At 44.3% G+C, this 25,342-nt stretch overlaps 1 protein-coding gene across 1 annotated transcript in view; it reads right to left on the bottom strand.

Moving 5' to 3' along the window:
* Positions 1 to 25,342, bottom strand: part of RASAL2 (RAS protein activator like 2) — a 145,474-nt gene that overhangs the window by 44,803 nt on the left and 75,329 nt on the right. The window contains exon 4 of the mRNA XM_019530900.1: positions 7,375 to 7,484. Within this exon, the coding sequence (XP_019386445.1) occupies positions 7,375 to 7,484 (110 nt within the window). The remainder of the gene's footprint in view (positions 1 to 7,374; positions 7,485 to 25,342) is intronic.

The raw sequence follows: 25,342 nt of genomic DNA, 5'->3' as shown, positions 1-25,342 counted from the left end.
AAACCAGTCTAGGAAAAATGTGAAAGCTGATGCCAGTAAAACTATGCCAGGCATACTTGTGATGAGAGATACTGTCATCCCAAAGGGATACCATCCTAGCCACATATATCTGGAGAACTTCATTCAAACTTGGCTTCAATCACAGATGAGAATGGAGCCTGGATGTCCCAAGTAAACACTCTGTGGACATCACAGATCAGAACACATTTTTGCAGGCACAGCAGTCCCTGCTCAGGAGATAGCCAAAATTTGGAACAGCAGATGTGAGGCAAATTAGCAATGTAATGAAAGGTGCAGACCCCAGACTGGGTGCCCAAAAGATGGATCACACTGGGACACTCTCTCTCCAATTCTAAAGTGGACAACTATTTGGGTTCAGGAGGTAGGAAAGGGCAAGGGAGGAGAAGAGAAGATGCAGGGCTCACTTCCTGGACACTCCACAAATCCCCAGAACCCGGAAGTAGTTTATATCACTTTAGTTCTGATTAGTGTAGTTGACATACTACAATTGCAGTAGCTCAGCTAAGAGGCTGAGCTAATTAGCCTAAGTACAACATTGCATGAATATGACTGTACTGCTTCCTTCACACCAGAGATAGCCTGTGGTTGCATCCCTAGCCAGAAGCAGCATAGCTACATTCCAATAATACTATACCTGGGCTAATTAGCTCTACCACTTAGCAGAGCTAATTAATTAGTCTAGCTGCATTCACATGATGCTATGACTGTATAAATTAGTTCTGCTGAGAAGCAAAACCAATTAGGCTGGGTACAGAGCAGCATGAGCGTAGCTTTAGTGTTTCCTGCTTAGAGGGTCACCTTCATCTACCTTTCAAACCAGAAACAGTACCACCACATCCATGTACAGCCAAGCAGCATCATGAGTCCTCTTAGTAGATGCAGCAGGACACTTCTTGATGGTGATATGGTTCTAGTTTTTCAGAAGTCTAGGTTCAAGGAGTTAGTGCACAAGACAAATTCAGGACTGTCCTAAAATTTGGGACAGCTGGTCCTTTTAAATAGTTGTGAAGGGGTCTCTTGGTATCTCAGCCACTTGTACTAAAATCAGATTTTCAATCCAATTCCAATTTGAAGGGGCATTTTCCCTCTTCTGCAGCAACAGTTCTGACAGCATCTACATGGTACATCCTACTTTCACACTCCTGTCTCTATAATGTTCCTGGACCTACTCTCTACCCTAAAATGATGTGTGGTACAAGGTTACTACCTGTCTACATCCTGAATGAGGTACAAGTTGCCAGCATTCCAAACCCTGAAGCACATCAGGATATCCAACCCCATTGGAGCTTCCTAGATATTTATCAGTAAGCCACACTTCTATTTCTGAATTACGGGAAAACTTGAAAGCAATAGAAAAATTAAACCAGCTCAACCCCCTCTCCCATCCTTGATGTGACCATTTTTCATTCATATAAAAACACTTTACATTATTATTGTAAAAAAAAATCTTGCAGTTTTATGAAGCAGGTAAAGTTAATTGTCACCTGCCAAGCTAGCTCTGGAAACTTGCATAGCAGCACGACATCATTTGGCAGTGTCTGCTCAGACTTGGGCAGGTACGGCTCACTGGGGAATAAGCTTGGAAACTTGTTGCTAGCAATAAAACAACAGTAATACGAGAGCAGGGAGGGCAGGAGGAGGATGGGGAGAATGCTAATTTACTCATCTGAATTCAATGCATTCACACTAAAGCAAAATGTTATGTTTCACCTTCGTTTATTCACAAGCCAGTTTTAATGGTTGCATCTCATTTGTCCTCTTGAACAAAACAAACCATGTTAGTTTTAAATAACACTGAATGTTTTTAAGCCTTCCCCATATCTCTCCCCTCTGTTAAGTTCTCCCCATCTTCACTACTGTACTCCCATATGAATTCTCAGTGTCTTTTCCTGCCACCCAGGCCAACTGCGTGCAGTGAATCATGCTTCAAGAACAGCAAAATGTAGGAAAATATCATTGGTAAGTTTCATTTTACAGTGGGTTTTAGTTTCCTTTGTGGTTTTATTTATAAACTACCATTAGAAAAGTAATACATAAAATTAGAGACTTTCAGAGCTGCTGTATTCGATTGGTGCATTACCTGATGAGACCACTAATGCAAACAAAACTCCATTAAACACTCTGTCTCTTCAACAAAAGGTGCCTAGAAGGTTGAGTACTGTTGCTGGAAACTCCCATCAATTTCTTTCCAAAGAGAATTGAGCCATGCTCTTCACCCTCATAATTCTGTAGTATGGCAATTTATAAACACGCTAGCAGACAATCTGGGATATCAAAAGAAGCTGGCTACACTTTTTGAACAGAAGAGCATCACTTTCCTGCACAAAGAATTATCTTGATAGCAATAAAAGGGACCAGGGTGAATTTTATGGTCTTCAAATGAATCTTGGCTGTTCTCTTGGGACCCTCTGCTTCAACATCAGCCTTTATATCTAATTTAGTTCTCATCATTTAAATTACACTAGCACGTGATGGCTCCCTTTGGGGCAGCATGAATTTCTGGGCAAATACATTAAAAATCCAATGTCCATATTAGGCTCTGGGGCCAGACCAAGGGCAGGTGAAGTATCAAATGTTAATCACTATCGAGAAAAAAGGCTACTATCTTAGCATACATAAAACTTTGCAAATCAAGCCAATGGCAGCTAGACAGAAACTTAGTTTTCAAATGGCAGAAGCTTAATCAGAAGCCCCTTCTAACTGGTACAAGGTGGTAATGTTTGGGGCAGGGCACTGGGGAAGAAGGTAAAGATGTGGATGGGAAGTACAGACTGTAGGGCAGTATAGGGATATATGTATATGTTTCAAGGACAAAGCTCTGAGAGGAAAGGTTTTTGTAAGAGGCCTGAGAGTAACAGAGAAAGCAGTAGCCAGCTTCCCTTTGCAGCAAGTGTGGGTTCGTACAGATAATATGCTTGAAGGTCTGCAAGGTTAAAGTAAGTAAAAATGCCCAACCGATCTAACTCAGTGATTAAAATTACTGGAAGGGGGCAGCTAGCAGGACCATGGAGAAGGTGAGGGGTGGGTGAGATCAAGGAGCTAGCAGGTCTGTAGTGGGTTGTTAGGGTTGGGGGCTAGAGGGATTGCAGACAGGTTGGTGGGATTGGGGGGGCTAGCAGAACCACAAGGGGGAGAGGAATTCAGTTTGGGTGTTGGAGTGGGGGCTAAAAACAGCCCAATGGAGGGGATAGAGAAAACACAGTCCCAGGGCTGAGGCAAGAGGCTCAGTTTCCCAGCCCTGAGGCTGCACTCCCAATGTGTACAGATGTTCAGTTAGATTGGTCTAATCCATCCCTGGTCTAGCTTAGTGCTCTTCTCAGCTGAACTAAATTAGATTGGGCCAGCCATTTACTGCCAGATCTAACCTCCCAAACTTCTAAGCGTAACATCTGTATGCACCCTATGTTATACACCTGCCTCTCCAATGACCCTCTTCCAAGCCCCGCCCTACCATTGGAGCTCCTCAGTCCATTTGCCCACTGGGACCTGATTTTTAAATCCATCCCATGGAGTCTGAGGACTGATGGCACATTGACAAAATAGACTACTGATGTGTCAAATCCCATCAGGGTCTGAAACACAGTTTGCAAATCATGGCTCAGGTGTCATTTAGGTCAGATTACTCACATCTGCATGCTAAAAATCTCTGTGCCATTTTATCAAAGGAGAACATCGGGTTTTAAAGTAAAGTCATTGGTATGGAGTGCAACTGCATAGCTCATTCTCCCCCAAAAGATAATGTTTCTCTTATTTTGAAAGAGAAGATGTTATCGGTCTGCATGTATCTGGACAGCTTTCTATGCAGAAACTAGGTGAAGTCCAAGGAAGACTAAAGTGCTTTACACTGGTCCTGGGAAAGAGATTTTACACTGCATAACTTTTGTTTATAGTCTGTGAAAAAACATCACACACCACAGGTGTTGCCAAGTGGTGATCTTCTTTAACATGCATTAAACCTATGGAGTCAACTTTTATAGCCAAGTTACAAGGCAGGTTTATGACAGACCTTTAGTCACAGCAGCATGGGTGACACTGCCATGATTAAAGGTGGAACATCATCCACTTTGTTAGTTGCATCCTGTGAGCAGCTTCTCCATAACTCAAAAAGTTAACAAGGCTTCTAACACTTGAAGCCTTGCTATCTCCATGTTGCTTTTTAGACAGAGAAACTAGTGCTATTGATTGAAGCAGCACAGCATGACAGACGCAAATAATGAATTCAGCTCAGCAGAGAGGGAGAAAATGCACTAAACGTACAATGCTGTAAAGTTAAAGGAGCCTGTCAACCCCAACCATAGGTCAGCCTATTTCCCACTCCTTCCAACTCCACTCATGCCAGCTTCCGCTAGACTCTTAGGGCACATCCACACAGGCAAGCACGTGTGCTTGCAGCAGCTCAAATTGAAGCAGTGCAAATTTGAGTTGGGGCTTTTCACCTCAGCGCATGTGCTCGGACATGCACTTTATTTTGGAGCAAATTATGCCACTTAGGGCAAAATAACCCTGTCTGGCTCCTCCTGGATCTTCAACGAGGGGGAGCTACAGCCCGAGACTAGCACCTGTGCTGTCCCCAGCAGTATAAAAAGCTGCCCTGTCCTGACCCCAGCAGTATAAAATGCCACCCTGGGAAGTAGCTCAGGGCTACTACCTCTCAGGAGCTTCTGGGGCCCAGCCAATTGGTACCTGGGAACACTCCCCTTGTGCCAGCTGGACTGCTGCAGCAGCCCTGAGAGTTCCCTGCACCCTCTACTCACTGCAGCAGTCTGGCAGTGGGGGCTGCTGCCTGGCTGTGACCTGCTGCGCATCTGCCAGACCCGGATGGAGACTGCACAGCCAGTAGAGGCATCTGACCCTCTGGACCAGCTGCCAGTGGACTGCGGTTGCAGGATTGGCCTTTGTGCAGCACTACCACCATTTGTGCCCCCTGCCCAGCCATCTGGGCAGCTATTGCCCAGAAGATGTTTCAGGTGTGATGGCCTACTTTGAACTGTCAAAGCATGTCCTCCTGGCCCCATTTGACCAGGAGGTCAGCCACAGCCAGATGGGTCCAAGGTGCCAGCTCTGAGCAAGCAGGGGCCTGCCACTGGCCTCCCTAGCAGGAATTCTGGTGTTCCCTATTGAAAAACTGAAAAATCCCTGATAAAAAAAATCCCCAAATCACTCTCTAAAATACCCCCAAATCCATGTTCCTCCACAAGTAAAACAAAAGACCACTATAAAGAAAGAGAGAGAGAGAGCGAGACAGAGACAGCAATCAGCTGGACAATGTTTTATTGATATATCTACAGTGTTAAAGCAAGTCTCTTATCATAATAATAAAGTGAACTCTAAATACAGGTTTCATGAATTCATGAATACATATTTTGCTGCCCTCCCACAGGGCGATGGCCCCCAGACAAGGGGTTGGTCCCCCACACAAGGGCTTCGCCCCCCCAACAGGGGGTTCAGCACTCCCAAGGGGTACGCCCCCCCAACAGAGGCCACTCTCCCTGCAAGGCCCATGCCTCCCCAACAGGGGCCACTCCCCCTGCAAGGCCCACATGCCCCATCACAGCCCCGATTGCTGCCCCACCTGGCCCCATCCCCCACCAACTGCTGCAGCTCCAATGGCTGCTCCACCCAGCCTCACCCCCCCACTTCCCCAGACCCCCCCCAATGGCTTCACCACCCAGCCCCACTCCCCAACTTGCACCCCCAGGGCCCCAAGGCTACCGCCACAACCCCAGGCACCATCACTTAAAAAAAAACAAACCCAAAAAAGAACAAAAAAAAATGGAAAAAAAAAGCGCCTCTGCTTACCTTAGAAGCGGAGGGGGGAGTCCGGGACCTCCTAAGAGAGCCCCACAGGATAGCACAAGGGCAGGAGGGCCCGGGCTGGGGTCGCTGTGGCTGTCACCCTGCCCCACACTGTGTGGGCGGGGGTCCCAGTCAGCAGATGGCAGCTTCAACTGCCGGTAAGTGCTGGGTTTTTTTGTTTTTATAGTATGCAGTGGGGGGGCAGGGATGGGGAGGGCTTGGGGGGATGGGCTGGCAGGGTCAGCCCCAGCAAGAGTCAGGGGCCTTGGGCGGGGGCTGGCGGCAGGAGGGACCGGGCTGTTAGGGGTCCCCCCCACAGTCCCTTCCCCCCTCCTCCAGCCCCCTGACCCCTTACTCACCAGCACTGGGGCCCTGGTGCTGAAACACATGGCCTGGCCAACGGCATGTTTCAACATTAGGGCAAGGGGCAACCATAGAGACACTTTGGCAGCCAGAGTGTCTCTTTGGAGGACCCAGCCTCTGGTTGCCTCAAGGCATAGTCAGGAACTGTGCCCTGCCCCGCTTTTTTATACTTCACTTTTTTTAGACCCCTGGATATCCAGGGGTCTAATTTTCTCCCTGTGCCGCAAGTTGGCAGCGTGGGGAACATTTTTTTGTTCCCGCATGGGCCTGTTGCCCCACCTCAAAGGGGTTTGAGGTGGGGCAAGATGTCTGTGCACGCTCGTGTGGACACGCCCTTATGGAATAACATGCTTTTGGGTTCTAATTAAGATGATAAAGACACTTGATCAAAGTGTCAGAAAAAACAGATCTGAACCTGGTAAACAAGTTACCAGCAAAAATCAAACATATTCCTGAAGGAAGTTATGGTATACATATAATCACACTACCTAATTTGGGGAATGGTGACCCTATGTCCTCCAGTTTTCTGAAAAACAGACACTGCATTTCCATTAGAGAACTTCACACCACTAAGTCTACATCACTCATTGACACTAGCTCAAACACCTACTATAAATGCACTGGTGTGTGTGTTGACATTTTACACTAGTAATTACATTGATTTGAGCACATTGGTACAACTTTTCCTTGATACACTGTGCACGTAGAAGCATCAAGGGGTTGCAGTGGTATGAAAATATCAATAAACGGGTGCAACCATTTATGTAACTACACTGCACCAGTGCATGGAGGCCAGCGTTTGCATACATCAGAACAATTTTCTCTAAGGTTTTATGGAACTTAATGCTTTTAACTTGTTTGGTGATCCACAAAGAGAGGTGTTAAAGAACAAGAAGATATTTTACTTAAGATGTTTATGCCAAATCTTTTGTCAACTCCTCTAAGGCTTGTAGTGAAACAATGTTCTAGAAGATCAATACACTTATGAATGACAAACACCATTTAATAATTTAACAATTAAAAGGGCAGAAACATGTACCTTAAAAAAAAAAAAAAAAAGAGAGATTCTTGGAGCCCTTCATTCCACTCAGTTTGTGCATGTGCTTATAAATGACTAGCACACTTTTTCAAGCTCTATTGCAAGCACAGAGTTGAAATCAAGGTCTGTTTTTAGGAAGGTATATAGAATTGTACCTGTCGTCAGCATTACGGAGAGATGGAAGACGGAAGCTTGTATTCCTGTCCAGCTTTGACTGGCTCTTTGTCCTCTTGATGGAGCCTTTCAGACGTTTACTAAAGAAGCCCTAAAACGACAAGGCATAGGAAGTAAAACTGCCATTCTTATGAACGCTACGACTAAATCTTTAAGGCTGTCACTGAACCTAAACAAAGTGGTGACTATCATAGTCAGTGATCATGGAATTTTCTATAGGAGGACTTTATACATAAAATGCAGAATACATTTAACAACATCTTTGCTATGCAACAGATTTAAATGGTAATTTAATGTCATTCATGTTACAGGCGAATTTCATTAAAGTCTCATTACTGCGTAAGACTGTCACTAAGGATTCCTTGAATTAGTCTCAACTCCTCTTCACAGAGCTGCCCCAAGGCTTTTAATATTTTTTTGGCCACATTTCAAAACCAGCAGGGGAAAATTTACCAATTTATGAAATTCTACTACACTTGCATTCAGATAGCACTTGCCAGATTATATACAGCTAAAATTTTACAAGAACAAACAGTGTCATAAAATTCTCATCATTTGGGACCAAAATCTAAAGCACTAATGAGTCCAAACATTACTCTGGATTAAGGTTGGGGTTGAGATCTAGCTGAATCTCACAGCATCATCAATCTCTTTCTCTAAATCAAAAATGTCTCTTTAGTAACATAATAAACCTATCAGAATGTAATTATGGTAAAACAAAAGTTATATGGCAATAGGAGTTCTAGTACCAAGACAAGTGACCTGACATTTCAAAGTTTCTACTGCATAACAGAAGTCATTACAAGATAATCGCATTAGAACTTCTTTATGAGAGCATGGGGAGAGCTGCACCTACCCACAGTTTTCTAGAAACTGCTAAATCAGTGGTCACCAACCAAGGGAGCTCGATCCACCAGTAGATCTTGGAGCCTCTTGCGGTAGATCTCAAAGCCTCTTGGAGTAGATCCAAGGCTGGGGGGGGGGGAGGTTGAGTGCCTGCAGGCATGCATACATGTGCCCCATGCCCAGCAGGCCAGTCCATGGGGGAGGGAAGGAACAGGGGCTAGACTGAGGCACCTACGGTGAAGGACAGCGCTGCAGAGATAGGAGCAGGGGTAAGTTGAGTGGGGCCTTGGCTGGGTGGGACTTACCTGCTGGGGAAGCACTCCCTCTAATAATTTTTTCTCCCTTTGCCTCCATCTGCCCCACCCCTTCCCTCCCCACAGACCTACCTACTGGGTGGGGGGTGGGAAGGGTGGCAGCAGAGCACGGTACATATTGCATTGCTTTTAAACGCCAAAGGTGATCTGCTACTTAAAAAGGTTGGAGACCACTGTGCTAAATGCTTGCTTATCTAATCTTACATCTCCTTAGTTCTTTAAGCCCCACAATGCCAAACTGCAAACATTTAGGCCCCCTTTCCACATGTATGGCAGGAGGTGCAATTGTGGGATCATGCCCTATCACTGATGGAGGGGGAACCTGGGATCACTATCTCAGGCTCCCCCTGCACTGGCCCCTGTGCCAACAAGCCCTGCAGCTGATGGGGCAAGCTTGGCAGGGTTTTCCTTGCTGCCCTACTGTGAGCCTCTCAGCCCACATGTGCTGCGGTGCTCGCAACAGGGGTAGCACCAGGATTGCTGCCTCTGCTGCAAGCATCGTCAGCTGCAGGACTTCCACTGGGGGCTGCGGGGCTCACGGTGGGAAGGACTCTGCCCCCGCTGAGAGCCTCCAGGAGGTGTGGGGCTTGCAGTAGTAGCAGCAGCATTCCCCCACCCTGCCCTTGCTATGAGCCCTGCACCTCACGACACTCATAGTGTAGCAGTATTCTCACCATGGGAGCCAAGCCATCAGGATTGTGATCCCAGGCTCCCCTGCACTAGCGATAATGCGCAATCCCACAGTCATGCCTCCTGCAATGCATGTGTATATATTCCAAGGATAAGGCTCTGAGAAAAGATTTTGTGAGTGGCCTGAGGGGAACGCTGCCACAGCTGTGAGTCTTGCGGTGGTGCCGGTGTCCTTCCCACGGCCTCCGCTGCCAGCTGAAGACACTTGCCCCTACTGTGAAGCCTACAGTTGAGGCGGCTCGCAGGGGAGGCAGCATTCTCCCTGGCAGGTCCCACAGCTGACAACACTGCCACCATTGCAAGCCTTGTCAGCTGTGGGGCTGGCACCAGATGGTGCACCCCTCTGGCTGGGAGCCCCTCAGTTGATGGGGCTTTCAACCACAAGGGAGCACTTGGCCACATATTCAATTAAATGGCATGATTAGAACAAGCTACAAAGTTATTATGCATTTTCTGGGGAATGACTTTGTAACATATTGCTGGTTTTATCATGCCATTCATTGGTTGAGCGTGTGGCTGGGTCACAATTTAAAGACATGACTACCTGGTTAATCATGCTTTAAATGTAATATGCATGTATGTGGGCAGGGGGGAGGCTTAAAAACTACTCTCTTTCTCTTGCTGGGTACAGTCAAAGGAAATGTAGAAGTCCCTAATCCAATTGGATTAAGCGACATTTTATTGCTTGAACAATCTGTTCTCCTTGATGGAAGTCATACAGAGAAATGTCATCCCATTCTTCTACAGCAGTTATGAGGTGTATCAAACACCCTTAAGTGAAACTGTTTTTGTTGGCAGAAAAACAGTGTGGTAAAAGGAATGTGCCAGACTTAGTAGACTATTTCAACACAAAGTCAATGAAACTTAACTTACAAAAATTTCAAACGCAGCCCCGCCCTCACTTACAATGAATATGGTTTTGTTTGTTTTTTTATTACTCTGGTCTGGATGAACATATTTCTACATTAGTTCTAGTAAAGCACAGTTAATACCTAACTGTACCCAACACCTTATTCTATCAGATATCAACCATGCTTTACTCTGCAGCCCACACTGGCGAGGCACCGTTCTTGAGCTGAATGAGGGAAGAAGTGAAGCCATCCTTCACAGACATTGCCAGAGCTGATTTTTCCAGCGCAGAGATAAATGCCTTCCAGAGTCAGCAAATCTGAAAGGAACAGGGTCTTCTATACGCTCTCAACAGAACACTGCCAAAGCAAATGTTTTACGGTCTTTGGCTGACTCAGCTGGAGTAACACACCTGGTTAGCTCAGTTTATGAAGCCATAAACATTAGATCACTGCATCAGAAGAACAGTGTATTTTCAGGCCTCCAGTCTGAGCCATCTAACATACCTTCTGAATTTTGAACAAGAAAGTGCGCCTAATGTATAATATCCACAGGAAGGACTATTACCTTACTCTGAGAGGGTGAGCGAGGGAGGGAGTTTGTTTAGCTAGAAAACAAATACATCTGCCTCTATTTTTACCCTTCTCATCCCTTATATATTTAGAAATCTCTTTTTTCCTCACCTAATTTCTCTTACAGCACTCTCACCTCCTCCTCCTCTCACTCCAGTTTCTAACTCAACCTGGTTATTCTTTTCCCTCCTTTTCTTAACTCTTCTTAACATGGAGGATGACAAGGACCATGATGAATTTTCAGATGTGTATAAGTGTTTCTGAGGCTGAGTGGTTCACACACTGCTAAAACCTAAAGAAAGCTCCTACGTCTCACCAGCCACCTACTCACTAACTCTTCAGTGAGGACAGGAAGACAGTCAACCCCCTCAGCCGTATTCAAACTCTGATGACTGTGTAAGTGGGCTGCACATATTAAAAACCTCTCATCTGTTCCAAAACTGACTACAGAATCTTCCTACTGTAAGGACACATTGACTCCTTTCCCCAGTTATTAGCAGCTAAAACTTGTTTCTAATGTTTATGCTTGAGAAGTCCCTGCAGAGGCCCTTGCATGACTCTTGAGATGATCCTGGGGAATTTTTATTAACAATAAGGTGGTAACTGCATTGGTATAAGTCTGTTCCCTTTAACTGCTTAAACTTTGCTTGAAGCTGGCTGCCTTCCCTCCAGGATAGTGGGGTGATGACAATGACCTTTCAAAAACAGCACCCTACCAAGTTGGTAAATGAGGGGCAAACAGCCACCTGAGTGCTCCAATGCTGAACTAACACACAAAAGCTGCCCTATCCCCAAAACCATAAAAAAGGCTGTGAACCCACATTATAAACGTGTGTGCACATATAGTCAAATAGGAGAAGGTGGAAGTTGTCAAAAGAGAAGTGATATTTGTAACTGTGTAAGTCACTTAAACTTTATCCAGGTCCCTGGACTTTTGGTTCAGGTTTTGACAAAGTACCTTTGAAAAATGTAGAATCAATAGATGCTCTTGGGCTTCTCTTGGGGCCAGTGTTAGAATTCAACTAAAAAATTTAAGGCATTTTCAAAGGCACTTTCATTTAGTTTGACCTCCCCACATGAAAGATAATACGACCAGCTACTGGGATTTAGCTTTGGTGGACCTTGGCTTTTTGCCAACACTTCTCAGTGAAGTGCAGATGCCGTGAAACTGAACAGGTCAGTTCTCTTAACAACAAATTAGGCAAGAATCAGGATGGGGCCCACAAAACTTTTTAAGTGGGTGAACATGCATCCCTGCTAGTGATGGACCTTGAATGTTCACTTGTCCTAATGTTTATTCTAATAATTTTTCCTGTTGCATTTTACATTTTAAGGAACAATGGACTTTTCTTTTTACTGTGCAAATTGTATCCTTCGGTACAAAACATCAACTGTCTCTAACAGCATTCAAAAGCTGAACATATGCACTAGGGACAGAAGTTATACATAAAACAGTATAAGTGATCAGAAACCACTTTAAACCTGTAACAGAGCAGAAGTTCAGTGCACATAATTTGGTTTCAAAATGGCCATACTCGGTTTAAGATGACCCTGGCTGGATGTATTATCAGACTTAACTGATTTAAGTTAAACCAGTCAATAGAACTCCTGTCCCAGATCCCCTCCTGACTCAAGTTATGTCCCAGCCCCCCAGCATCCTAGAAAGCATTGGGGTTCCCCTGCAGGCAGGCTAGCCTTGCCTGTGCTGTCTGCTCTGGATGAGCTGAGGCCAGTTCCACTCCACAGCTGTCATGGAGCCGAGGCAGCAATGCCTCTGCTCCCCAGCTGGGTCCTCCCTGTACCTGTCAGTCCCGTGGGGGGAGGCAGGGAGCAGTGGAGGGATATGGCCCCCAGCCCCAGTCCCAAGCCGTAATATGTAATTCTGTAAGCGTTGCCTCTGCCCCCCAGGAGAGGTCAGCTTGAGTCACTGACCCCCTAGGGGCAGGGGAAAAGGAGTCCCCCCGTCCTGAGTGGCCCCTAAGCCCAGCATCTGGTCTGCCCATCTGTGGAGGATGATTTCCCCCTCATCCCCCTACATGAAGGTGGGCTGGAACAAGTCACTGATGTGCAGAGGGAAGGGGGAAATGAAGCCCCCCATCTTTATCTTGGCCCCCCAAGCTGGGGTCTTCCCAGCTGGGGGTGTGGGGAGGAGAGGTAGACCTTAGGGTGCTTTCCCTGCTCAGCCAGGCTGGCTCCATAGAAAGAAGAATCAGGTTCTGCCCAGCACATCTTGCCAGCTGCTGCTGTTGCTGGGCTCTGGAGGCATGACCAGGCTGGCTGGGGGGCTTGTGGCAAGCGGCGGGGCCTGATTTTACCCTCTACAGAGCACTTCCATCCCTGCTGCCTGGTACAAGCAGCAGCCAGCAAGATGTACAAGGCAGCCTGCGGAGCTTGCGCTAGGCATCAGGGACAGGAGTGCTCTGTAGAGGGCAGGATCAGGCCCCACCAGCTGGTGCAAGCTCTCTGGGCTGCCCAGTACATCTTGCTGCTTGTTGCTGGTGCCAGGCTCTGGTGGGACACACTGAGCGGCCTGTGCTGGGTGGCAGAGTTGGGTAGGGGGTAAGTAGGCTGGGAAGACCCCACCTTGGAGGGCCAAGACAGGGATGGGGGCTTTGTTCCCCCCTCCCTCCTGCAGATAAGTGACTTGGGCTGGCCCAGGTCAGGGGGAAATCACCTCCCCCTGCAGCTGGGTAGACCAGGGCTCAGGGGTTCCTCAATGCAGGGGTCCCCCCATGTGGGCAGACACTAGGCTTGACAACTCGGAGTGGGGACTCCTTTCCTCCACTCCCCTGCAGGGGAGGAATTGCCTTCGCTCGTCCCCCTGAAGCTGGGCAAACCTAGGCTGGGGGAATCTCAGGACGGCCTAGGGAGGTGTGAGGCTTTTCCTGTGGCCAGCCACCTGGCTTGGGGGGCCAGCACTAGGAGGGGGGATCTTTCCCCTTGTAGGGGCAGGCTGGGAAGCCTGCTCTAGCACCCCATTTCTGGCCTTCTGGTCTGGGTCAGCGTAGGCCTTTCTGCCTTTTCCAACTGAAAACTGAACATCAGTTCAGCTCTTATCCGTTCAATCGACTCAGTTTAGAAAAAGCTATAGGCTGAATTGATTCTGCCTTGGGCTTTTTGACTGTCTGTACTTAGCCATGTAACAGATTTCTGGCTAAGCAGATAAAATCTGCTAAAATAAAAAGCAAACTTACTTTTTTTTTTAAACTTCTCCCAGACACATTAACTTGGTTACAGCTTACCTGCTTCCTATACCTAACTGGGGGATAATATAGGCCCAGTGATTAGGGATAAACACACTGAGAGCAGCACAAATAATTCACTCGCATTCCATAAAAACCAAGGTGAGCTTTTTGATATTTACATGCCAACAGAAATTCTGAAGGAAAAACAAGCTTATACATGCACCAAATACTGTTCAACTTGGGAAAAGCATACAACTTTTAATGCCACCTGAACAATGTCCTCTGATACCATAATTAAAAGATTATTTTAATCAGTCTTCTGTGAAAGAAAATCCTGAACATTGTTACTACCAATGTCTTAGATTATTAGCAGCAAAACTAAAATTCTGACTTTATTTTTCATTATGCTAGTCATATATTTCTCATATCAGCCTTGCCAATTAAACATCCATTACTTGTCATGCTTTGCATGAGACTAAAACACCACAGGGTCAGGTTTCAAAAACAAACAAAAAACCCACACAGTTTAAACATGACAGAAACTTCTCAATACGTCTTAGACACCCTAGGTTATTATGCAAACTTAAAATTAGAGTTGAGACTATATTAACAACACATTAAGGTGCTTGTGAGCATTACTGGTAACAAGTTGCAGTGCACTTTGAAGATGAACAGTACTGTGCAAATGCAGGTGTTGTGAAGAGTCAAACAGCAAGAGAATAACTACAAGAGCTGTGCTCTAATCAGTCTACTTAGACCGCTTTAACACTCCACACCTAATGGGAAAATGGCAAAATTTAATTTAAGCCAACTTTCTCCCCCCTCAAAACCACATCAGCAGAATCTCACTTTTGTCTTTTTCTTTTTTTGGTACAGTGCCTTGGTCAAAGGATGAGTGAAATGCAAGGGACATGAAAATCCAATAATACAAATAGTTCAAAGTCAATTAAGAATCATCTTCACCTTATTTTTAAGTTAGAGAAATAGATTAAACAGACTCACTATTTTCTGTCTGAATGAGATTGCCACCAAGTAAGCGATGAATCAAGTCAGACCTTGCAAATGCACTTTTCAGCAAGAAAAGGAAGAAGCCAGGAATTAACCAAGGGGGAGAGGAAAAGGCATAGAGAAAGGCAGTTCTAAACTTGTACTATTCCACATTTGTAGTCAACTCCTCTGTTAGGAGAAAAGACGTTTTCTCCTGTATCCCAGTAGTAAGAGACAATCACCTGGAAAACAGCATATGAATTCCCAAATAACTTCACAAACAACATCTTGTGAACAAAAATACATAACCACTTTATACATATATGTATTCTTCTCTCCAGAGAAAACAGGTAACAAACTGCCATTTTCATAATCAATGGTGAATTCAGTAACATCCTAACAAGGGCCAATAAAACTCGACAATATCAGCACGGGTCAAGAAAAAACAAGTCAGTGACTGGAGTTCTCAGCATAGATATGCAATAGGGTTGCTTGGTGTTTTTCTAGCAACACTGAAACCTAAATTATATAAATCTCCTTGGCGCAGGGACATCATCATTAAAGCAACTGCAAAATGCCACGTGCATTTAGGATTTTATATTTTAGCAACATATAATAGTAACATTCCATTGCTGCTGCTGATATAAGCAACAGTACAGTGTAGGAAACTTTAAAAGAGGCTTTTTGATTCTTCCTGTCTTAGGGTAAGGGATGATGGATGGAAAAAATTATTCCAATGGCCCTCAAGTTGCATGGGACAGTGTCTTCTAGCTAGTGCAGAATGGTAAGAGAACTTTCCTTTTTATATAATCTTACAGGTTTTCACAAATTTATCGTAAGTGGTTACTGAGAAAACTTGGTAACCAAGGTGAAAAATCTTGCTATGTAGGGTGACCACCTTTTAAAAATGAAAAGGTGGGACACAAGCCTCATCCCCACCAGGGGCACAGCCAGAGCAGAGCTGAGCCAAGGCCTTAGGGGGTGGGGATGGATGTGGGCCTGCTGCAAGCTTGGGGCTCCCCACCCTGCTGCCCTCCTCCTGGGAGTTCCATGCCACCATGGTGAGGCACCGCATCCACCCGACAGCAGCAGGGCTGGTGGTGGCGCAGCCCGCACAGGACTCCCAGCAGCACCACCACCAAGTCTCTTTGCCTTTGTATGGTGGGTCCTGCCTGCTGGGCTATGGAGGTCCCTGGGAAAGGGCAGTAGAGTGTGGAACTCTGAGCTCGCAGCAGGCAGCCCACATCTGCCCTGATCCTATGCCCAAGCCTGGAGGGGTCCCTGCTCTTCCATGCCCCTTGCCTGGGAGTGCATGCAGCAGTGGGGAGCCACCTCTGTCCCACTCCACAACCAAGTCCCACAGCCATGTAGTCCCATCCCAGCCTAGGGCCCTATGCACTACCTTAGCTGGGCAGCACCCCTAACCCCAACTGCCAACCCTACCCCACTCCCCCCCTCACTGTGGGGGCTTCAATCTCCCTCCGCCATAGACTTACCTGCAGGGAGTTGCTCTCCACACTGCCTGGCTGTATCCCCAGCCATGTGCATGTGCACACACACAAACATAGCACCCTGCCTCAGGCTCTCCCCTGTTCCAAGCATCCCCTTGCAGGCTGGAACACTGCCAGACTGCAAGGGGAAAACAGCTGTTTCTCATGTTTTTCCACAGTGAACAGAAAACCAAGATTCCAGCACAGGATCCTGGGAATCCAGGACAAATGATGTTCTAAAGTCATTCAGCCTCGGACTGCCACTTGATGTTCCCATTTTAGAGCTGTCCCACTGAATTCGGGATGCGTGATCACCCTACTGCCATGTGCTCGAACTCTAGTAGAGAAACAGGAAGTCAAAACACTGAAGATGTCAAATGTGGAAGGAAGCTGGGGGGGGAAGAGGAAGAAGAGGAGTCAGGGGAGGAGGAAATGAACTCTAGGGATGAGTACTTAAAAGAAGGAGGGTCATCTTTCTTCGCAGAACACATTAATAAATATAAATCAGCAGCCAAGTGGACAGATTAAAGTAACAACCAAGTTTTTATTGTACTGAAACATAGATAATTATGAGGCAATCTGGAAGGTTCTAGGAATACTGATCTGATGAGAAAAAAGAAGTACAGGAAGCTCACTAGATATATGCTGGCATGCTGATCAAAAATAGTGTGTGTTATGAGAGATTACAAATAGGATAGAAACTGATAAAAATGGCACTAGAAGTCACTTAGAACCTCTATGAAGAGGCCATCTCAATGAACAGCACTAAAAACAGATCTGCTATGTATTGGGAAAAAATAAAACACAATTAAGATAAAGTAGTATTAAATAAAAATTAAACACTAGTTTCACACCAAATACCAAATGCTTTCTGGTCATCTCATCTCAGTAAGAGAATAGAGTCCAGAGGAGTAGAACAAACCTGATTAGAAGCAAAAAGGAGCAGGATTTACAAACATACATAGATTTGAAGACTAAGATTGTTTTAGATAGCAAACAAAGGATCCAAGGTAAAGAAAAATAAAGCAATAAAAATTAATTGGGCTCCCCATTCACCCTGTTGCATTCCACAAAAATCAAGGAGTAACTTAACATGACAGGCAGCAAATTTAAAATATGCAACAGGAGGCATCTTCTTTTTCATGCTAGCCATACTCAGTCTATAGAATTCTTTGCCACAAGAGATTACAGAAACAAATGTTTCAGTAAGATTAAAAAAGGATTACACATTTATATAAGAACAACATATGCAGCTGCATTAGTCAGGTTTAAAAATAACAGGGGAGAGAAGAATCATCATGCTTCAGGATACAAGCTGACTGCCAGCTAAGGTCAGGAAGGAATTTTCATCCAGTGGAACAGCTCTGTACAGTTGACCAGATGCATTATTTTAAACCTTCACTGAAGTACCTGGCACTGGTCAGTATCACAGGAAAGATGCAGACCAAGACGAACAAGTCATTTCCTTTGATATGTCAATTCCCATATTTTTGTGAGCAACAATGTAATTAAGTGTAGAAAGGAAGAGGTCCAAAGAACACAGAAGTACACCTTTAAGAATTTTTACATTTTTAATGTAGTATTAAGGGACTGCTCAACATGGCGCAAAAGGATGTATTACAATGTGTGTAGAGAAAGACTGGAAAATGCAGCACTACTGCAAACAAAATTCAGCAGTTCACAACTGCATTACAAAACTGAAATCCAAGTGACAGCCACTGTAGCTTCAGCATAGTTTGCTCAAAGAGGTGAAGAAGAAAAAATATTTGAAGAGGAACTAGAGAACATGTAAGGTATTAAGCAAAAAACTAAGAGGGTCACAAATCTACTGTAACAGCCAATGGAAGGTAGGGAACAGGGTATTTGGTTACTGGGTATAGGACCTGAACCAGCTAAGGAAAAGACAATGTTCACTGGGTCAGTGAACATGTATCAGTTGGATGGAGGCTTGTTTGGCTGCAGCTTGTGGTATGTAGCTATTGGGGCTAGGGACAGACATTACACACAAACCAGTTGAAGTGATCAGAAACTTGTTTAAACCTATAACTGAACAGATGTTCAGTGCACATAAACCAGTTTGAAAATGGCTGAAACCAGGTTGAGCTAAACCTGGCTGAATGTAGTAACAGACTTAAATGATTTGGCTCAAACTGATTTATGCAATGTCATCCCAGACCCCTTGCTTGTTTAAGATAAACCAGATAAACCCCCGGCATCCTGGCATGCTCTCTGGGCTGGGTGGGGCTCTCTGCTCCACAGCAGGGCTGGCCTCTCTGCTCTGCTCCCTGGCTGGAGCTCTGGCAGAGACTTGCAGGCACAGCAGAGTTTGCCTAGATTCCCCCTGCCCTACCCCACCTCACTGCTCAAGCAGGAAATTCCCCTCTCCTTCCCTCCTTCCCCATCTCCCACAGTAGGGACCCCAGCCCCATGGATCCTAGGCATGTGGTAGGCTAGCTAATGCAGACATTTGTGCATTTCCAATTTCATTGGGACAGGCAGAGAGAACAGTAACCACTTAGGGCTGTTTGGAGCTAATCAACAGGTCAGCCAGTGAGCTGTTTAAGAAGAGTTTGAATTAATGGAGAGGGGCTATTGTTTTGCTGATTAAGTGATAAAGACTGTTATCAGCCCCGTTTGTTTGCTTGCTTGGTTTGCTGCAGACAGTATAAAGAAGCAGGAAGGGAGATTGAAAAGCTCCACTTCATCAACAGATGCATGCACTGAACCCCTCTTCACCCCCTTACCTCACAGTGCTAGCAGGGGCCTGGGGGCTGCCAACACTCCCGCCCCTTGAGCAGCAAGCAGGCAAAAGCCTGGGATGGTGCTGGCCAACCTCCATAATCAGAATGTGCTGCTGGGACCTGGCCACACCCCACCCTCAGCTCAGCACTATACAAGGGAAGGGAGGGCAGCTCTAGCACCCGCTGGCTTCTAGTGTGAGCCACTGCAGGCATGTACCTGAATTTCCTCAGTCCAGAGAGAATGCCTGTCTGGTTACAAACTGGCTCAGTCTAGCCAGGTTAAACTAACCTGCAAAGATTGAATCAATTCAGGCTTTCTGAATGTCTGTCCCTAGCTTGTGAATGTAACAAACTTTGCTACTCACAGGCTGAGAGGCTGATCTCTCTTGGGCCTAATTACTTACAGGGTTGGGCAGACTCAGGCAAAAGGCATGAAAAGCTAAGCTTTCAGGAACCCCTGAGGATCAGCAAACCAGGGAGTTTGCAAGAGAGTTCAAGTTGGGGGAGGTCTTTCCTTTTATTTCTGTGTTTTTGCAACAAGGAGGACAATGATGGCAACTGCTCAGCAATGGAGAAGACCCAAAGAATAGCATGATTAAAGATGACTGGATGCTGAAGCTAGAATATGCTCCTCACAGAAAATACACATTCATGCATCGCCTCCTCACAGAGCTCAAGAAAGAGAAGATCTGGGAACAGGAGATGCAGTTGACCGAGTTCAGACACAGTTTTTAGCACATGATGAATGAGAGGAGAGATGAAGCTGGCTATGATGCTGACAATTTGCAGGCATTTTCTGAAGAAAGAGACACCTAGAGGGCACACCTTAGAACCCCTGAACCATGAAGACAAGACAGATGAAGAGACTGGAAGCAGTATCAAGGAATAGGCTTGTTGTACTAGAGAATAAAGAAAAGGGAACAGGCAGAGACAGACGATGATGGAACAAGAAAGAGGAAAGCTTGCCTCAAGATGAAAGGAGACAGATTATCAGAGCAGATTCAAAAAAACAAAAAGATGTACTGTCTCATAGGGGTACATGGTATCCTCTTCCAGGAGTGCAACCGTGACATTTAAAAGGATCCTAAAGCAAGCAAGGAAATAATAATTTAAGGGAACAAATGGGACTGCAAGATTCCTCTTGGAATGGATCAAGGATATCTAGGCTAGGCTGGGGAAGATGCTCAAAGGAGTGCAGGGTCAGGTGTTTTCAGTGGAATTCTTGTAATCACTCCAAAACCATGGGGGAAGGTAAGACAAGATAACAACAGATAGTTCAAGGATGAGCCTTGTACAGGAGGTTTTGGGGAGTTCAGCCACTAGGATGCATTCATTGACAGTAAGATTCTTTTTAAAGGATGGACTCTGCTTGAGTATCTGGGAAAACAGCTCTCTCAGACTGAGGCTAGCATAATTGATAAGAGCAACTTTAAATTGAAAAGTGAAGGAAGAAAGACTGGGAGAAACCTGAGAGATTCTCCATATCTGGTTTGAGCATACAGGAGAAGAAGGAAGAGCAGGCAAATGAGGATACAGTTATGACAAAAAATAGCAGTGAGCAGGAGGAGGGATAACAAGGAAAAGAAAAGAGCAAAAGGAAGAGTAGGCAAATGAGGACACAGTTATGGCAAAAAATAGCAGTTAGTAGTAGGATGGATAGCAAGGAAAAGAAAAGAGCTAGTAGCAAAGAAAATGGCACGTATAAAATGCAGTTATTTAGGTAAGATACAGGGGGTGATCAGTAAGAAACAACTGAAACGTTTGTATGCATAATGCCAGGAACAAGGCCAATGGTAAGACAGATGAGAAAAAAGCTATGCAACTACACATTACCACAACAAAGATGGGGAAGGGAAAAAAACCCAGGAGCTAAATGCACCGAAGTAGGAGGGAGCTGGTAACTTTTCTAGCCCCAAATTCTGAAACAACTAGCACCTAACTTGCATGTTTAGGATTATTTTTAACAACACTCTTAAATCAGGGTGGTACCATCTGGCTAGAGAAAACCAGATGCTCATATTTAAGAAGGGAGGGAAAAAGGTGATTTGAACAGCTGGAGGTTTGACCTCAGTAGTGTGCAAGTGTTTACAACAGATTTTCAGGGAAAGGATAAAAACATGGGGGTATAGGGAAAATGAGATATAATGCAGTATAGGTTTACCAAAGGGAAATCCTTCCAGGCTAACCTGATAGCACTCTTTGTTAAACTCAGTATTTTTTCCCCCAGGCTAAAGAAATGCAGGCAGCCTCCTCTACGTGGAAACCAATACAATTTTGATATGGTACTATACAGGAAACTACCATATTTTCCAAACATAAAACATGCACCTTCCCTCCCACCCCGTTTCCCACAAGCCAGCTGGGGGAAATTGGGGCTTGCATTATATGTGAAAAATATAGATCCCCACAAGTCTGGAAATTTTGTGGCAGGGGAGTGAGGCAGTGTTAATTGCTGCAGCTTTGTGAGCCCTGGCAATTAATACTGCTGTTGCTCTCTCACTGCCACGTTTCTGGACATACGAGGAGTCCTTCAGCAAATGATATGGTTCTGTTAGCTGAATCAGTCTAGCATGTAAGGTCAGTTTGTGGCCAGACCTGGTGCATGGCCCTGGATTTGGCACACAGAATTGGAGCTGGTGTGTTCCTCGAGGATCAGTTTTGGGACTGACATTATTTAATATTTTCATTAATGGTCTTGGTACAAAAAGGAATGTGCTGATTAAATCTTCTGATAAGACCATGTTGAGAAGCACTGTCAATACAGGAGGAAGATCAAGATTTCATATAGGAAAACCTGGATGGCTTTGAGGACTTGAGTAATTAGAAATGGCTTGAAATTCAGTATTAAAAAATGCAGTGTCATGCACTTGGACACAAACCACAAACACTTCTGCAATACAATGAGACCCTTCAGCTGTAAAACTAAAGGAGAAGTGGAGAAGGACCCAAGTTTACTAGTTGATCACAGCAAGACCATGAGCTGAGTTACAGCCACAAAAATGCAAATATGTTCCTTAGGATGCATCAGGCGAGGTACTTCCAGCAGAGATAAGGAAGTGTTAGTACTACTGAAAAAAGCCATGGTGAGACTCATCTGCAATACTGTGTGCTCTTCTGGTTAGAACTGGAACAGATGCAGAAAAGGGGAGGGAGAGTCAAGAACCTTTTCATTAAGGGACTAGAAGAATGTGGATTATCAAGCCTAGCAAAATGAAGACTGTGAAGGGATATTATTGCAGTCTATCAATATAACAGGAGAGGTAAACAGTAACACCATGGAGCAAACCTAACTAAATAAGCTAAAGGACAACTCTGGTACAAGATTAAATAGGTAAAAACTGACCATAATGAAAACTGTAAGGTTTCTAACCATCATAGGAATGAAGTTACAGAACAATTTTCTAGTAGGTATAGCAGGGGGCAAGAACATCCCATAAACTGATTTTAAGAATGAGTTTGATCAGTTTATGAAAGTGATTACATAACACAGTGCCTGTGACAGCAGGAGACAAAACTTGAATCAGGAGGTCCCTTCTAGTCCTATGTTCCTACAGCCCAGGTTTGTGAAGAAATATATGGGAAGCAAAAAAAGCAAAATATATCATGCTGGCCAAAGGAGTGAGAGAGTAGAAGAATGTCTATAAAAATTCCATGGAAAAAGCCCTTAGAAAAAACTAGGTGAATTAATGAATTTAAAAAACGAAGTAAACAACTATGGGGAAAATGAGTTTAACAAGAAAAGTAGAGAAAGATGGGAAATTAGGCATAATGAGGACCTTGCCAATTTAATCATTATTAAAAAGCTAGTACAGGAATATACAACATGAGGTCTGCATGATATGCACTCCAGGGGTCTAAAGGAATTAGGTTACCAAACCACTAGGAATCATTTGTGAAAATTCATGGAGAGGCAAGCAAGTGCCAGAAAGCTATGGAGAACAGGATGGAGGAGGAATAATATTGTTTTTTTTTCAGACCTCAGTGTATCAAAGCACTTCAATATGTGTACAACTTAAGACAGAAAAGGCTTATTGATTTCAATGGCTCTGCTTACATGCTTAAGCATCCTGTTGGCTGACAGGAGCAGCGAGGAGAGGGAGGGCAGGAACCATAGAAACTAATATCCGGTGACAAACTTTAATCCGGAATGAATATTAATATAATGATATAAACATAATCGTAAGGAGACCAACAAAACTATGGGTGATGTACAGAATAGTTTCACCAAGAGAAAGTCACAAGATACCCGATTACTTTGGTTTTTTGCAAGGGGAGGGTTAAAACTGAATTTTTAAATGAAGGAGACTGCACTGGATGCAACACTTTTATTGCCAAAATTATGATTCACAGTTACTGGAGTGTCTCCATTTGGACACATCCTCCTTGGGTGACACAGCGCACAGACATGTCCCAAAGCGTGTGCTGAAGGAATGCAAAATAGCTACATTCTGTCTTTCTCCTTATGCTGGAGAGGAGGAACACATTTTGTGCACCTGTGAAGTGCCAGACAGAATGTGGCCTTACACTGCAGCAAAGCATTTGATAATCCATCTTTATAGTCTTATGTAAAAAAAAAAAAAAAAAAAAATTCAAATGAGATTGATTAAACTTAATATCATGGTCTGAAATTAACCGTAGGACCAGATAAAAAGGTTCATTATGATAAATAACAAGGTATCAAATTGAGAGGAGCTGTCCCAAGAGTGCTGAAGGATCTGGTGACAAGATAGGTTTTGTTTAACATCTTTGTTAATGATCCAAAAGAAAAGTTAAACAGCACATTAATTACATTTTGAGATTATATTAAAGAGGTGCAGTGAGTGCCAGCTAGGATGGAGAAATAACATTAAAATATCTGGGGAAGTGAGAAGTAGATAATACACACACATTTCTGGGCACCTTAATACCAAAAATATGTCAGTCAATTGGAAATAATTCAAAGGAGAAGAGAAAAAAATGGAAGAGGCTGGCAAGATTGATTTCTTGAGGTTATTAATTAAATAGTGCATAACTTGTCTGGACCATGATTTATAGATAGGGGCATAATAACTGCCTGTAACAATACATATTTGAAGAGTACGAAGAAATCTAAGGGGACTTTATTGGGTGACCTGAGGGGACATAAATTAATACTGGTGAAATAATATAAACTTAGCCTAACTTTGCTTTATTTAAAAAGTAAAAGTTTCCTTTTCTGCAGGTCCATTACACTGTGACACCTCTCACGGTAATGGAAGCATTGTTATTGGACCAAGCACTAGGGAAATAGCTGTCAAAAACACATTTGGTTTTTGCAGGGGGATAAATAGCTTTAGTTCCTGTGAGTCCACTTTAGTTCTTTTTCTCAGCACCTGAGAATAAAAGGAAAGGCAAAAATTCCATGAGCCTACTGGAAGTAGGTAACAACTCAAGTCCTTGTTATTGCATAAAATCCCTGGAATAAAGGAGGAGAGAGCCCTAAGCCATATTTAGAAAAAAAAATTAAAATAAATTTTATAAGCATGAGTTAAGAAACAAGAATAATGAGAATAGTAACCTCTTAGAGTAAGAGAAAAGGTTTGAGTAGTCACATCATTTTTCATAAAGAATACTGGTGCACAAACACACTTTGCTGCCTTGATGCACTAATATTAGCTCACCAATTCAAAATCCTGCATTGACACTACTGTAGAATTAAAAATGTGCAACTCGCAGACCCCAGGGTCATTTGGCCAGAAAAGATTAGACTTGTTCCATCCAGCCAATGTGTTTGTAATGGAGCAGAGCTCCACAGAGAACCAACAGTCTTGTTGACTGCATAAGATATGAGTCTGGGCAGCAGCAAGATCTCATCAGGCTTTGACCTTCACTTAGGCTGGCTGCATTGTCTTTTGTTCCATTTAGCATGACTCTTAAAGAGCAAAGAGGCAGACTGTATTCCTGTATATTTAATTATACTCTGAACTCAAGGCAAACCAAGGAAGCCAAGCCCTAACTAGTCACACTGGTTCCCATACAGATAATTTCAGCTATTTCAAAACCTTTAGACAAGCCTTCCTATGTCATTTTTATATTTGATGTATAAACTGTGTTTCTTTCTTCTATCTTTTTTATTATTCTCATTCATGTTGACAAGTCACTTGTCTGTGAGGATCTTCAAACAACCAACAGAACTGCCCACCAGAGCAGAGGCAGTGACTTGTGGTCTGGGTTCCTACCTGCTTCCGTTCTACCATTTCGGAGGCCTGATAATTTTAGTAGTCTCTTATTTGAACCTAGTCCCAAACTGAAATGGA

Source organism: Crocodylus porosus, unplaced genomic scaffold, assembly GCF_001723895.1.
Source record: "Crocodylus porosus isolate Cpor-Errol unplaced genomic scaffold, CroPor_comp1, whole genome shotgun sequence".
NCBI lineage: Eukaryota > Metazoa > Chordata > Crocodylia > Crocodylidae > Crocodylus > Crocodylus porosus.
This window is presented reverse-complemented; position numbering and strand designations above follow the sequence as displayed.